Here is a 14,477-nt window from a genome sequence, read left to right as displayed (position 1 = left end):
TCCTCTGCTGGCGCATGGGTGCGACTGATTTTATGGGTTTCAGCACCATCCATGAGCATTGTGTAATTATTGACATCAACAATGGCGAGCTACTAGTTTATTTTTTGTTTGAAAATTTTACAAATTTTATTAAATCGAAACCATTGAGAGGGGTTTTAATATAAAATTTCTATAACTTGTACTAACATCTTTCTTTCTATCTTTTAAGAACTACAAGTCTTTCTATCCACAGATCGCTTTAACAGAATGTTAATAATGTTAAAGTCATCTTGTTGATTTATTGTTATAATAAACAAATACAGTACTTATGTACAGTATGTTGAATGTATATATCCGTCTTGTGTCTTATCTTTCCATTCCAACATTAATTTACAGAAAAATATGGCATATTTTAGAGATGGTTTGAATTGCGATTAATTACGAATAATTAATTTCTAAGCTGTGATTAGCTCGATTAAAAATTTTAATCGTTTGACAGCCCTATTTTTTATTTATTTTTTTGTATATATGTATTTCTTTGGCTTATTGTGGTTATGTAATGGGTTATTGTACAGTATCATTATAACAACAGTTGCGCGTAGTATCATTATAACAACTTTGTGCTCAGAAAAAAATGCCATTGTTTGAAAAAAAGAAAAAAAGGTGAGCATTTACTCACAGTGTTACTCATTACTTGAGTATTCTTGTTACCAAATACATTTTTTACATGTACTTGAGTACATTTTTGGACGACTACTTTTACTTTTACTTAAGTAATATCATTTTGAAGTAACACTACTTATACTTGAGTAAATTTTTTGGCTACTCTACCCACCTCTGCATATTAACCAAGGAAACAGAAAATTAACATGGACTCTCCCAAAATGGTTAAATTAAAGTTAGGGCGGTATTTGCCGACCAATCAGCTCGCCACTTTCTTGCAGCAGTACTAATTTCTTTTCCAGGTCATTCTCACTGCATACAAAGATGGATGTGCTCTGTAATGCCAAGCATCTGCGAGATCCGCCTACAGATAGACGTGACACCAGTGCTCCCCAGTGAGTGAGCCTGCCACCAACCGTTTCATCATTTGAACAGCGAATGGGATGCGTAATTGTGCTGTATCACTTTTCTATCTGCTGAAACAACGGGTCAAGATGGATAGCAACCACTAGGCGGTCGCCATTCAACATGGGGTGGAACAGACAGACAAAACATGGCATTTGTTTTTCAATGCAAGGGGTGATGCTTTCCTTATTTTATTTTTTTGTGTGTCAAAAAAAGTTCTTGATTTTTTATTTTTTTTAATTAAAATGCACTTTGCTTTCGGGCACAGTAGGCCCCACATTCGCTGAAGCGTGGATGCGGGGATATACGCACCACCACCCCGGCTGGCTGCGCAAATGGCAAACAGCAGCGAGTTCGGGGAAAGCGGTCCATCCTTCCAGAACTACGCATCCGCCACGGCTTCGGCTTTCAAACTCGCATCGCTGGCTCTCATCACAGGAGCAAGCTTGCTGGGCAACGCGGTGCTTTGCGTGCTTCTGCTAAAGGACAGCTCGCTGCACAGAGCTTCGTACTATTTCCTACTGGATCTGTGCCTGGCTGAGGTGCTTCGTTCCGCCGTGTGTTTCCCCTTCGTGATGGTTTCCATCGGCAGCGGCTCGGCGTGGCCGTACAGCACGCTCAGCTGCAAACTAGTCGCCTTCGCCTCGGTGCTCTTCTGCTTCCACGTCGCATTCCTGCTCTTCTGCGTCAGCGTCACCCGCTATATGGCCATCGCCCATCACAGGTTCTACTCCAAGCGGATGAACGTGTGTACGTGCGTGGCGGTCATCTGCATGGTGTGGACACTCTCCGCGGCCATGGCGTTTCCCCCGGTGTTCGGCGTGGGAACGTACCGCTACGTCCGCGAGGAGGATCAATGCATATTCGAGCACCGCTACGTGAAGGCGAACGACACGCTGGGCTTCGTGTTAATGCTGGCCGTCATCGTGGGGGCGACCCACGCTGTTTACATGAAGATGCTGTGCTTTGTTTATAATCACCGTAAAATGAAACCCACGCAACTCGTCCCGGCCATCAGTCAGAACTGGACCTTCCACGGTCCCGGAGCCACAGGGCAGGCTGCTGCCAACTGGATGGCCGGATTCGGCAGAGGACCCACCCCACCGACGCTTGTGGGCGTCAGACAAGCGGCGCACGCCGGCCACAGGCGACTGCTGGTCCTGGATGAGTTCAAAACGGAGAAACGAATCGGGAAGATGTACTACATGATCACATTGACTTTTTTAATTCTTTGGACACCTTACTTATGCACCTGCTACATGAGAATATTTGTGAGGGGAATCTCCATCCCTCAGCTCTACTTGTCTGCAGCAGTGTGGATGACATTTGTTCAGGCAGGGGCGAATCCCATTATCAGCTTCCTGTTCAACAAGGAGCTCCGGATGCGTTTCAGAGGCTGTTTGCTATGTTGCTTGGGCACACAAACCCCAATGCAGCCACTTTGTGTTATCTGAACTGTCTGAAGACACTCACTGCCCAAACGAAGATCCAAAAATCAATTTTTTAAACTAAAGACTTAGACAGTTGCCATCCATTAAAAACTAATAACTTTTAAACACTATTAAACACCAAGGGCGTAGGTTTTGTCTCAACATTATTAGGGACAGGGGTGCAAGTGGCTAGAATTTCTTGCCGGAACTCCCCGACGTGAAAGTCCCCACGGAGCCAGAATTTTTTTTTATTTATTTCATTTGGGGGGGGGGGGGGGGGTCTGGGAGAGATCAAACCTCTTAAACTACTTAAATGCAAAGAAAACTGTTTTAGCACAGTTATTTCTATATTTCTATAACACATACTGTATACACAAACTTATTTTCATTCAAAACTGTATTTTTTAATGATTTGCCAAATTAAAGTTAACAAAAACAGCAATAACCCCAACCTCCATCTCTTAATTCTTATTTTTCCCTCATTTCCTCGCATACTAAATGCCAAATATTTTAACTACTTAAGAACATAGGATATATATTAAAATTGAAGTTAATGTAAACATTTACTTTTTTTAAATAATAAAAGTAACATACAGTGGGGAGAACAAGTATTTGATACACTGCCAATGGGTTTTCCCATTAGCAGTGTATCAAATACTTGTTCTCCCCACTGTACATTCAGAAAAATAAGTACAAATGACATATTATGCGGAGTGAAATGGAATATATTTTGAAGATCGTGCAAACAATGACTTTTTTAAATCATAAGGAAATGAATAAGTAGCATAACACAAATGAACAAATATAAGTCCAAAGTGCACATTGACAGCTAAGATGTTCTAAACCTCCCAATCAAAGTAAATAAAACTAAATATGATAAATAAGCCTCCTCAATTCTTTCGTTGCTCTTAAAGATTTGATCCATTTTATGTCGCATTGCCCTTTTTTTGTCACATCAATTCAACAAGCTTTTTTTTTTTTTGCTGTTACAGAAAACATGCACATTTGAACCAATCAGAGTTAACCATCTCTGCTGATCACATGTCAGTATGTCAGCCAATTGAACGGATAAATGAGTCCAGGCGTTTTGCTTTGCTGCGTGCATTCGCACATTGACGCGACTCATCATCGTCAGACTCAGATAACAGCAGCAGCTGGGGAAACCTCCATGCCGTCCGTGGATTAAAATCAATAATAAATATAGGTGGAAACGGATTACGCTACACAAGCACTTTATTATGCTTGTTGTTAACACTTGTGTATGTAAATCTGATGTTGATAGATTGTTTTCTTGGAGCTGAAATGCATGTGTGGCAGCTTAGCATGTTTTTAAAAATTTTTTTTTTACATAGCGTCTTGACAGTTGCTGTCATACTTTCGGAATCAAAGCACCGTGTACCGGAACAGCATTCCGGCCCTGAATCTTATACCGGAACTGCGTTCTGGCCCTGAATCTTATACGGGAACTACGTTCCTGACCGTTCTGGCCCACTTTCACCCCTGGGTAGGGACGATATAACGGCATAACCTGCATGTACACTTTTTGCTGGGGACGGGATATTAGTAAAACCAAGCAGATTATTAAACAGTGGTCAGGGTCACATTTCTCACGAATATGAACCTAATTATTTTATAGGTGAATGATCGAAGCAAAAATAAATCTGCATTTACTTATACTATCTTTTATGTGAATTGGTTTACGTGATTCAACATTCGATTCAAACCTTTGTTTTCAAAACTACTAAAGAAACATTTTGAAGTGCAAGTCCCTTTATAATAAAAATAAAATGGGGAGCTATTCAAGAATGGGTCCACTTTTTGGGGGATACTGGATCACTCCTAGACTAAAACTAAAGTATTACAAAATAAAAGTGATTTGGGAAACAAATCTTGAGATATCCACGGACCAATCTACATCCGAGGCATCCTAGAGTACCCCAAGACTCGAACCAAAGTACTTTCATGATATTCTGATGTATGATTTCAATTCACAGAATTTTTTTTGTTTATTATTGTTTATTGTCATCATCATCGGTATCATTTACAGTTACAAGATAGCATTGTGATAAGATTAATTAACCCGAAGAAAAGTGTCCCTCTGAAGTGGACACATTCTTGGGACTTGCACTCTGAAGCCACCGTGTTGCATTAATACAAATAATGATCCAAATGAGGGACGGCCAGCTTGACTTTGTTATTCCTTGTAGAGGCGGGCTTGACCGCAGTAGTTAGCAACTTCACACAGATTAATGCTATGCTAACTCTGATTCCGGTCAGACTTTTAGTAACTCAAACATTGACGTCTTTTTACATTACTTACAGTGGCTCGTGCTGGCCGAAAAAAACTAATATCCCTCCTCTTTAAAAGGGGTGAGGGAGGCGGCATGATGCATTTCTGTCGGTGGGGTTGTGTGAGTGCGGGTCTGCGTCTGTGTAGCTGGACAAGGGGCCAGCGGGTCAGGTCATCAGCTAATCAAACTTGCGTTTGAGGGGAAAAAAAGGGATAAATGTAAGTCTGAACATGATGAAAATAATTTACTTAATAATGGAACTGTTTGGTCTATTCTATAATTAGAACATATGGGAAGACAATCTAAATTACCCATATAACTGAACTCATTATATACTGTAATGCAAATAATGTGGCTTAAAAGTTGGTGGGGACAATTTGAGCATCCTGAAAAATTGGTAGTGTTATGTCTCTACCGTCCTTATGCAAACCTACGCCCTTGACTATTACTATTAGAATTACTATTACAAGTGACTTTTTGGTAATTAAAAAAAAAAAAAAAAACTCGCTAAGGCTTGGCGTCAACATACATGGACATTTGGGGTCATATAAGTCACAACAATAGTCACAAGTCTGAACTTTATGACTCAAAATGTGATGTCCACATATGTGGATGCCAAGTCTCAATTAGAATTAGATACATATATTCTATTATTAATCATTATTTGTATATTTTTTTAATTCAGGAAATATGACTATAAAAATACACTCTGGTTATGATCACCAAAAACACTCTAAATTACATTTAAAAAGACAACAATTTCATTGTGTTTAAGTTATTGCCTGCCATTGAGAATGATGGATGGCCAATTCATTTTACCTGAGAGGATTGGCTGCGAATACTCATGTTTCAGTGCCATTAACGACGCTAGACGGCCAGTCCATTTTGACTGGGAGAGGCTGGCAGAGAATAATCACTCCCATGATTGGACTTCCAGCATTGTCAGTGGCAGTCAATGAGTTAAATGAGTGTTCTACAAAGGGTTACTAGTTAATTTAAATTAGTCAACCAAGTTATCACAGTGAATGACGCTTACTTTTTTTTTCTTTTTTTTTTTTTTTTTAATCAATTTTATATACCAGTATACATACAGTACTGTATATCTCTGGAATTGCGCCAAAACAAGGACTTTTGTAGTTGTTGTTAAACCTGCGTGTGATGATTCATGTATTGACAATGTTTATATGTTTGTTTGTTTGTTTGTTTTTTCAAAACTCCCGATTGAGTATTCGACCCATTCTGGCTTGAAAAAGCATAATGAATGTCATGATCATGAATAGATTTGGAAGTGAAATATCAACAGGCCCTCATATTTTTGCTGTTGCTTATCAAAAATGAAGACTAAGGCTTGTTCAAGTGACACAATACAAAAATTGGCTGTCAACTGGCACAACAGAAAAAAAAACACAATTGAATGTTTTCGGATTAATCAGCTCTTTACAGAATGAACGTCATATCAGATACAATGTGTCCCTATGCTTTGATTTATATTGTCAATAGTACATTGGATTAAAAAAACACATTCAAAATAGCCACTTTTGTTTTATGCATTCACTAAGTGTCATTACAGTCAGCAATACTGGAAACGTATCACTTAAATGTTCAGATATGGGCAAAATTGATAAACAAAAGTATTGCATTGGAATTCTAGGCATTTGAATCTGTGGTGTAAATTTAGGCTAACCAACACATACTGTGTTTTGAAATCTGATTTGAATCCTTGTTCTGTGTAAGTAACAAAACATTTGGATATTCAAAATATGAAGCTGGCTCCAATGAAATGTGAATGTACTAGTACATTTTGTGCTCACTTGTTTCACTTATTATACTCAACATGTTTCATCCTGACGGTATTCACTTTAAATGCATTTTGCAAATGTCTCATATCAATTTTTACGGGGAAAGGGAGGCAAGGTCAAAGAGAAATGGGAACTTTTCAAAACCTGGTGCTATTTCAGACAAGAATGGCTAAACTGTTTGTATGTCAGTACAAATAAATGAGAAATTCGTCATAAGTGGATTGGGCTGTGACTCATTCTTTGAAGAAGGTCAATAAAATAAAAAATACCTTCAGGAATACTTTCAAATGTGTGCAATTTATTAGTGTCATTAGTGTTAGATGCTTTAGGTTTTAGTCAGTGGTGCCTGAGGCCCTGCATAAACCGGACGTGTTCATGTGTATGTCTTACAACGATGACCATAACAATTTAGTAAATTTATGTGACAAAATTCCGTTGAAATCTGCATTTTCATGCTTCTGGATGGTTTCAACACACTAATACTTGGAGCTGACATCTCAGCGTCATTTTCTAGACATGCTGTCCCAAATTTTAAAGGCAACGGATGTGTACAGACATCCAGTGGCCACACGCTTGAGAAGAAATAAAACCAACAAAACATAGTCTTTTGGTAGTTGTTGGCTTCCTCAAATTTGTCAACGTTTTCAGTAATTCATTTCTCCTTCGTCTTCTCCAATGTCACTTCCAGTTCCATCACTTAAAACGTTCTTTCTGCCCAGCTCTTGAGAACATTCAACCATTGATTAGACTTTTTTAAATACAGTGGTCATCTGCAATATGAAGTCTTAGCAATGAGAATATTACAACACTAGTGTAATATGGTGTCAAAATTGCAACGTCCTTATTTGCAATGAGCAGTCTGTTGTTTTGGTTAGACACAACTATTTTGATGTTAATTTGGTCAGGTGCTAAATTCCAAAACCCACTTCTTTTTTTTTTTTTTTTTTAACAATTTTAATCAATTCATTAATCAATTTAAAGTAGGGCTTTCAAAATTATCGCGTTAACGGGCAGTAATAAATTTTTAAAATTAATCACGATAAAATATTTGACGCATTTACCACACATACCCCGCTCAAACAGATTAAAATGACAGCACAGTGTCATGTCCATTTGTTACTTGTGTTTTTTGGTGTTTTGTTGCCCTCTGCTGGCGCTTAGGTGCGACTGGTTTTATGGATTTCAGCACTATGAGCATTGTGTAATTACTGACATCACCAATGGTGAGCTACTAGTTTATTTTTTGTTTGAAAATTTTACAAATTTTATTAAAACGAAAACATTAAGAGGGGTTTTAATATAACATTTCTATAACTTGTACTAATATTTATCTTTTAAGAAGTACAAGTCTTTCTATCCATGGATCGCTTTAACAGAATGGTAATAATGTTAATGCCATCTTGTTGATTTATTGTTATAATAAACAAATACAGTACTTTTGTACAGTATGTTCAATGTTTATATCCGTCTTGTGTCTTATCTTTCCATTCCAACAATAATTTACAGAAAAATATGGGATATTTTATAGATGGTTTGAATTGCGATTAATTAATTTTTTAAGCTGTGATTAACTCGATTAAAAATTCTAATCGTTTGACAGCCCTAATTTAAAGTATTGTATCTTTTATTTTCATCAGTAATGTAAATGTGTAAATTTGTTTGATTAAATTAATGATTCAGATATCATTTTTATGTATTTATCTGTGTGTGGCTTAGGTCTGGTGTAATCAGTTTGTGTTTATTTCATTTGCCATGGAGCACAGAGCAGAGCAAAATCATTGTATTTGTATTTTGACAATACTGTGCCTTGCACTCTTCTACTGGTGTGCTGGCATAACTAAATACACGGCACTGAGTTTTAAAATCTCATCAGCATGATCTCGAGCAATACAAAAGCAGGTCAGGTATTTTTGGTACATTGCATTGTCTCTAGGGAAAGTGGGTATTATTTAGATGAATGAAAACTAAAATCTATTTATGTTGATGTATAGTGATGGAGCTTATTGTTCTTTTATATTGTTTCTCACTTGCAACTAATGACATCTACATTGGGGAGAACAAGTATTTGATACACTGCCAATGGGATACTTGTTCTCCCCACTGTACCATAAATGTGAAATTCTGACAATGATTTTAGATTAAAACAAAGATAATATCTACAAAAAAAATCATATGCACATTTTGAATTATTGATTAACGCCAACCAGTGTACTGTGAGAGCGCATCAGTTTTTCACCTAGTCAGATTAAGAATGATTTATTTACTGTACTTATAATACTTTGTAATGTCATGAGGGACGACGATGTTGGGAGCAGACCTTGAGAAAATATTGGACAAGGAAAGCATTTATAACCTTTTAGAGTGCACATCTAAAGGTCAGAGCATCACACCTCCAGATTTCGACTCCCTTTGAGTTGTGTGGAAAGAAATTTTCTAAAATGTGACTTTTAACTTCTACCGAGGTTATTTTTATAAGGCCGCTGTACTTTTACTCAACCATTGCTTGTCAGGTTCTTTACACAACACTGCTTTTAGGTCAATTGAGTGTTGCTTGGCAATTTAGAATCTTCAATGAATCTAACATGCTAAATGTAGGTGTGTGAGAAAAAGCAGGAAGTGCCCTTGACATAGGAAGGCTGGATCTGAAATTTGAACTCTGAACTTCAGAAACTTGAAGTGGAAATAGTCACAACTGTATCACACTGTTGGCATACTAAAGGGAACCTCGGACTTCAAGACTTGTAGGCTCTAATAAGTCACAATTGTTCTCTTTTACTGAAATGTGTTCTTAGAAACACAAATAAAATATTGCCATTGATTTAAAAATCTATAATATTTAGTACATCTTTTGACCTTCGGAGGGTGCCATGCTTTATGCACGCAATGAATGGCTTGGGGTGATAAAAGTAGTTTGTCACTGTCAATAGACGAACACTAACGGTGTTCTGCAATTCCTTCCTACGCGGCAAGACGTTCAACACGTGCGCACATCGGTTAAAAGCGCTGATTACCGTAATTACCCAAATATAACGCGCACCCGTGTATAACGCGCACCCGAAATTTACCTGTAAAATCTAGGGAAAATTCTTGTACTCGTGTATAAAGCGCACACTAATTTTAGCACCAATAAATATGAGTCTCGTGTCTCGAACTTTTATAAAGTAAGCAGTTGTTGCGTCTCTCGCCGCAGCATGCAAGACGTACGTTGTTACTTTGTGAGTTTCATTGTCAATAAAACAGCGCGGCTTGGCTCCGTGGTTCGACTCTCCTTCTCAGACTCCTGTTCTAGCTCGCCACACGGTCATCATTAACTAGTATAGGAAATGGATCACTTTCTCTTAAAGACAACATGGGTGTGTCAAGCCGGCATGTTGCGACAACAAGGTAGGAAAAATGAACCGGTGTTCTGCCAAAGTCTCCTACATCGGCGAAACTTTCTACATTAGTCGAATTTGACACCCAAAGTACAACCGTGCGCTCTAAACTTGTTTTGCTTAGATGCATACAGGCAGAACGTACTAAAAACATGCCATAAGAAAATACTTAAATGTAGTTATATCAAATAAGGACGGTTTTAAATACGCTACGTGACTAATGTGGTCAACTGCTTCAAAGCTAACACAAAATAGCAAAATGGTTAAAGGTATGAGAGGGTAATACATGCACAAACTATTTTTGAGGCAATGAAAAGGTTAAAAAAAACTAAATAAAAACGAAAATAGTGAGTACTCGCCACTTATAATCGTTGTGCGCATGCATGCGGATGCTTGCGCAAGCGTGCTGAGCATTGTGTAGGACGTTTCACCGCGTAGTGAGGAATGGCCGAACACCAGTAAATACCGGTAATAGACGAATAGTACAACAAAACATTTTAATTTTATTAGATGTGAAAAATATCATATGAAAACAATTATTTACAACATGAAAATGGATTATTATATCACTGTCGTTTGGATCAGGTAATATTGTGCTGGTCCATGCTGACACCGGAACACGAATCATGGTGAATCTTACTGTCTGCATCCCTGTACCTGTATATATATAGAGTTATATTCGGTAAATTACGGTTCTTAATATTTGTGTTTTTATTGAGTCTTTTATTACCTTTTCATTGCCTCAAAATACTTTTTGCAAGTGTTTCCCTCTCATACTTTTAAGCATTGTGGTTTCTTGTGGTAGCTTTCAAGCAGATTGGTTGACATGTTGACCACATTTGTCACATTAGTCACGTAGCATATTTAAAGCATCCTTATTTGATATTACTACGTTTAAGTATTTTCTTAAGGCATCTTTAGTACCGTATTGGCCCGAATATAAGACGGCCCTGATTATAAGACGACCCCTTCTTTTTCAAGACTCAAGTTTGAAAAAAGACTTTTTGAACACCAAATTAATATTTATACAGAAAATAATTACAGTACATACAAAACAAATGATAATAACAATATATTCGAGACAAAAAGCATGTTATTTTGCCTCATTCAAATCTTAATATCTGAACATTTAAATATGTAAACTAAAGTGAAATCACATTCTTAAATGAATGGCTTCTGGTTTTTGAAATGTAAATAAACCAATCTATTGTGATAAAACAACAAAATAGCAATAACTGTATAAACCATCAAAGTGAGGTCTAACTGTAACTGTAGTCTTGAAACAAATCTGAATAAGGAAAAACATTGCAATAAAGTAATGCAAACTGGTAAAACTAAAAAGAGTAGCTGAGATCTGTCATGACAGAACATCGCTTCAATGATATCTGGGCCCATCTAGCGTCATGAATGGGGAGAGTAGCTGAGATCTGTCATGACAGAACATTGCTTCAATGATATCTGGCACTATCTAGCGTTGTGAATGGGTATAATGTCTAGACCGCGAATATAAGACGACCCCCTCTTTTTCAGTCTTATTTCAATGCAAAAAACACCGTCTTATATTCGGGCCAATACGCTATGTTCTGTCTGTATGCGTCTAAACAAAACAAGCTGAAAGCGCATGGTAGTGCTATGGGTGTCAAATTTCTCTCTTCTAGACGTTTCCCCGGTGTAGCACAGAACACCGGTTTTGTCTTACTCTCGTCTCATCTCATCCTGTCTTTCCTGTTCATTTTGCTTTTGCTGCTCGTTTTATGAAATATCGACAGTGCCCTCATACATGTTCCTCTCAGGTTCAAATTGAAAGGGTTGAACAGATAACATGTTTATGTCGCTAGAGTCGTACCACAACATCAAGAGGGGTTTTAATATCAAATTATTTTAACTCATAATACCGTTTATCTTTTAAGAACTACAAGTCTTTCTATCCGTGGTTCCCTTGAAGGATACTGAAACATGTTTAAATGAACACATTAACAGTAGTATTTCAAATATTTACATTGGCACCAACAAATAGCACTTTATATGTAGTCTTTATCTCTCTTATATGGTGAGAGACATTTTGATCGTCCCTCCTCAATGGTGATGCATGACAGGTTGGGTAGACAGGGGCATGTATGATGAAGTCTTTTCCCAATGAAAGGAACCTGCGGACAAAGAAAATTTAAATCAGCCTTCTTTACTAGGTGGAATGTATGCAAAAGTAACAGCAGTGTTGAAAATCAGCTATGGAGTTGCTTTCAAAACCAAAATAACTACAACCTTATTAGTCTGTGATCACAATCATGAGATTCATAACACTGCAATAAAGTCAGTTTAAAGGTATTTAAGGCTTGAAACAAGAAATTCTCCTAAGATGGTCTCACATTTTGGCTCATGGGATGACAGTCGTCTCCTTCCGCTCCCATTGGCGTACACATTCGCAGGCTGCGAATCCACAAACTCACTGCACAGCACATTCCTCCTCCACACTGGAAGTCCTTCTCGCATGCCTTGACAAACACACACACAAACATACAGTACATGCATGCATCCAACATTGTTACATTACCATAAAGTACCATTACCACATACCACAGCCTTCTTGCTGTCATTTACATGTCGAATATGAACCTTGTCAGTAGTCCATTTTTATTACCTGATATTTGATGTACCAACAAAAATACTATAGTGATTTCTCTGTCTAGTAAGTGACAAGTACTTAATCTGAAAATAATAATATAAACAAGAAAAAACATATTTTTTCTGTCACATCATACTATAGAACATATGAAACAGTTGATTTATTGTTTTTAAAAGAGTGATACCTAGTCATGATTCAGGCTTTTGATGAGAACACAGAAGTGCCATATAGTAATAAATTGAATGGTTTGAAGTGTCGGGAATTTTTTTTACCTCTCACCCGGGCAGGTTTCATGTCAAACTACCTGATTCCGTTTGAAATACTGGGGAAAATTATCTTCAGCACTGAGTAAAAATATTTACAAAGAAAAGCTAAACAAATACTTTATCAAAGTCCTCTAAAAATCAAGTATCCGTTCATAAATTGAGGATTTTACTCTTACTATACGAAAAAATGTACAAAATATTCACTTATTAGAAAATGGTTGTGGTTCTAGTTTAATAATTTACAGCATGTATTCTAAAGATAATTCAAAATGTACATTTAAAATATTCTTCTTGAGTTCTTCTCTTATTGACCTCTAATAGATTATGAAATATTTGGCATAAATACGCATGATTATCATATTTAAAGCAATGTAAGCATTTTATTTGTTTTTTTCCTCAGTAGCAGATTCACCTGTTTGTTTCAACTTACCCCTGTGATGACCGCTGAAGACCCATGGGACACCAACAGCAAGACAAAGAGCAGCAGAAAAAAGGGCTTCATGATGAAGAGTTGTGCGAGTGCTGCCGTGTCCCTCAAGGAAACAACTTAAATCTGTCAAGGGAGTCAGACTTTGCCACATGTGCATACAAGACTGACTAAAGAGAAAAGTGAACTGGTGAACTGGGTTTATAAACCCAGCCCGTCATTCAGAATCAATGTGACTCACTCACATCAGCATAGCTTTTCAACAGCAACTAACACCAATCTCAATACAAATGTTTTTCGCTCTTAAAGCTTACACTGATAGTGAGAAGAGCATGCGTACATTTTGTCACATCAACTCTATATTGCTATTTCCCCCTCATTGTTACCTCTTCACATTTCAAGGCCATAGCTTTCATTCTTTCCATTGAAAACCACTTCATGCACATTCTTAATAAGAGTACCTTCATTTTCATGAGCATGAATGTAAGAGGCCATTTCTGTATATATTATTGTTGCGCTTACAATGGTGGCTCCCAACAGTAAGACTTCAAAAAGTAATGAAACATCTGATTTCTTAATACAGTAGTAGCAGTATGGCCTGGCGTTGCCAGGCATATTACTTGTGCTGGGTTGTTGGGGCTAAGGTTTGTTATATCAACACATAAGAAACCATGAAATCAATGCTTCCCCATGTTGTGGAGTACTTATAGCCACAACGTATCATCACAGCACATTTAAATGTGTACATGAAACGTAAATCTTGAAAGCCAATTGTGACATTGCAATTGCAAGAGACCGGTCTTTTGCTCTAAAGATGGCGTTGTCGCCTCGACAATCAGGTCGCATTTTCTTTGCCAATTTTTGGAGTTTCTTATTAATTTTCCACACAAAATGGAGTCCTACAGAGATCAAACTCATCCAAGAACACTCGCAGACGCATAATGTATAACTGTGTAAAATTTCGTCAAATTTCGGCCAGCCGTTTCGGAGTCCATAGGGAACGAACAGACACAAACACAAAGTTCCATTTATATACATATATACACTCACTGGCCACTTTATTAGGTACACCTGTCCAACTGCTCGTTAACACTTAATTTCTAATCAGCCAATCACATGGCGGCAACTCAGTGCATTTAGGCATGGAGACATGGTTTAAGACTCCTGCAGTTCAAACCAAGCATCAGTATGAGGAAGAAAGGTGATTTGAGTGACTTTGA

The 14,477-nt window shown here is 37.5% G+C and overlaps 2 protein-coding genes across 2 annotated transcripts; one reads left to right on the top strand and one right to left on the bottom strand.

The window, feature by feature from the left end:
- Positions 1 to 960: 960 nt before the first annotated feature.
- Positions 961 to 2,723, top strand: gpr27 (G protein-coupled receptor 27). The gene has a single exon (XM_057846460.1). The coding sequence runs from the start codon at positions 1,383 to 1,385 to the stop codon at positions 2,499 to 2,501; it is 1,119 nt and encodes a 372-aa protein (XP_057702443.1). The 5' UTR covers positions 961 to 1,382; the 3' UTR covers positions 2,502 to 2,723.
- A 9,239-nt stretch (positions 2,724 to 11,962) lies between these two features.
- prok2 (prokineticin 2) lies at positions 11,963 to 13,332 on the bottom strand. The gene is made up of 3 exons (XM_057846953.1): positions 13,261 to 13,332; positions 12,308 to 12,433; positions 11,963 to 12,088 (listed from the first exon to the last, which is right to left on the bottom strand). The coding sequence occupies exons 1-3, from the start codon at positions 13,330 to 13,332 to the stop codon at positions 11,963 to 11,965; spliced, it is 324 nt and encodes a 107-aa protein (XP_057702936.1).
- Between the last annotated feature and the right edge of the window lie 1,145 nt (positions 13,333 to 14,477).

This window comes from Corythoichthys intestinalis, chromosome 9, assembly GCF_030265065.1.
Source record: "Corythoichthys intestinalis isolate RoL2023-P3 chromosome 9, ASM3026506v1, whole genome shotgun sequence".
Classification (NCBI taxonomy): domain Eukaryota; kingdom Metazoa; phylum Chordata; class Actinopteri; order Syngnathiformes; family Syngnathidae; genus Corythoichthys; species Corythoichthys intestinalis.
The sequence above is the reverse complement of the archived record's forward strand: the minus strand, read 5'-3'. Positions and strand labels throughout refer to the sequence as shown.

Excerpts from the sequence above, each read along its gene's own strand:
- gpr27 (XM_057846460.1), top strand. The coding sequence starts at position 1,383 with ATGGCAAACAGCAGCGAGTTCGGGGAAAGCGGTCCATCCTTCCAGAAC.
- prok2 (XM_057846953.1), bottom strand. The coding sequence starts at position 13,332 with ATGAAGCCCTTTTTTCTGCTGCTCTTTGTCTTGCTGTTGGTGTCCCAT. Across the intron at positions 12,434-13,260 it reads CTTCAGCGGTCATCACAGGG|GCATGCGAGAAGGACTTCCA; the intron begins GTAAGTTGAAAC and ends GTGTTTGTCAAG. Across the intron at positions 12,089-12,307 it reads GTCATCCCATGAGCCAAAAT|GTTCCTTTCATTGGGAAAAG; the intron begins GTGAGACCATCT and ends CTTTGTCCGCAG.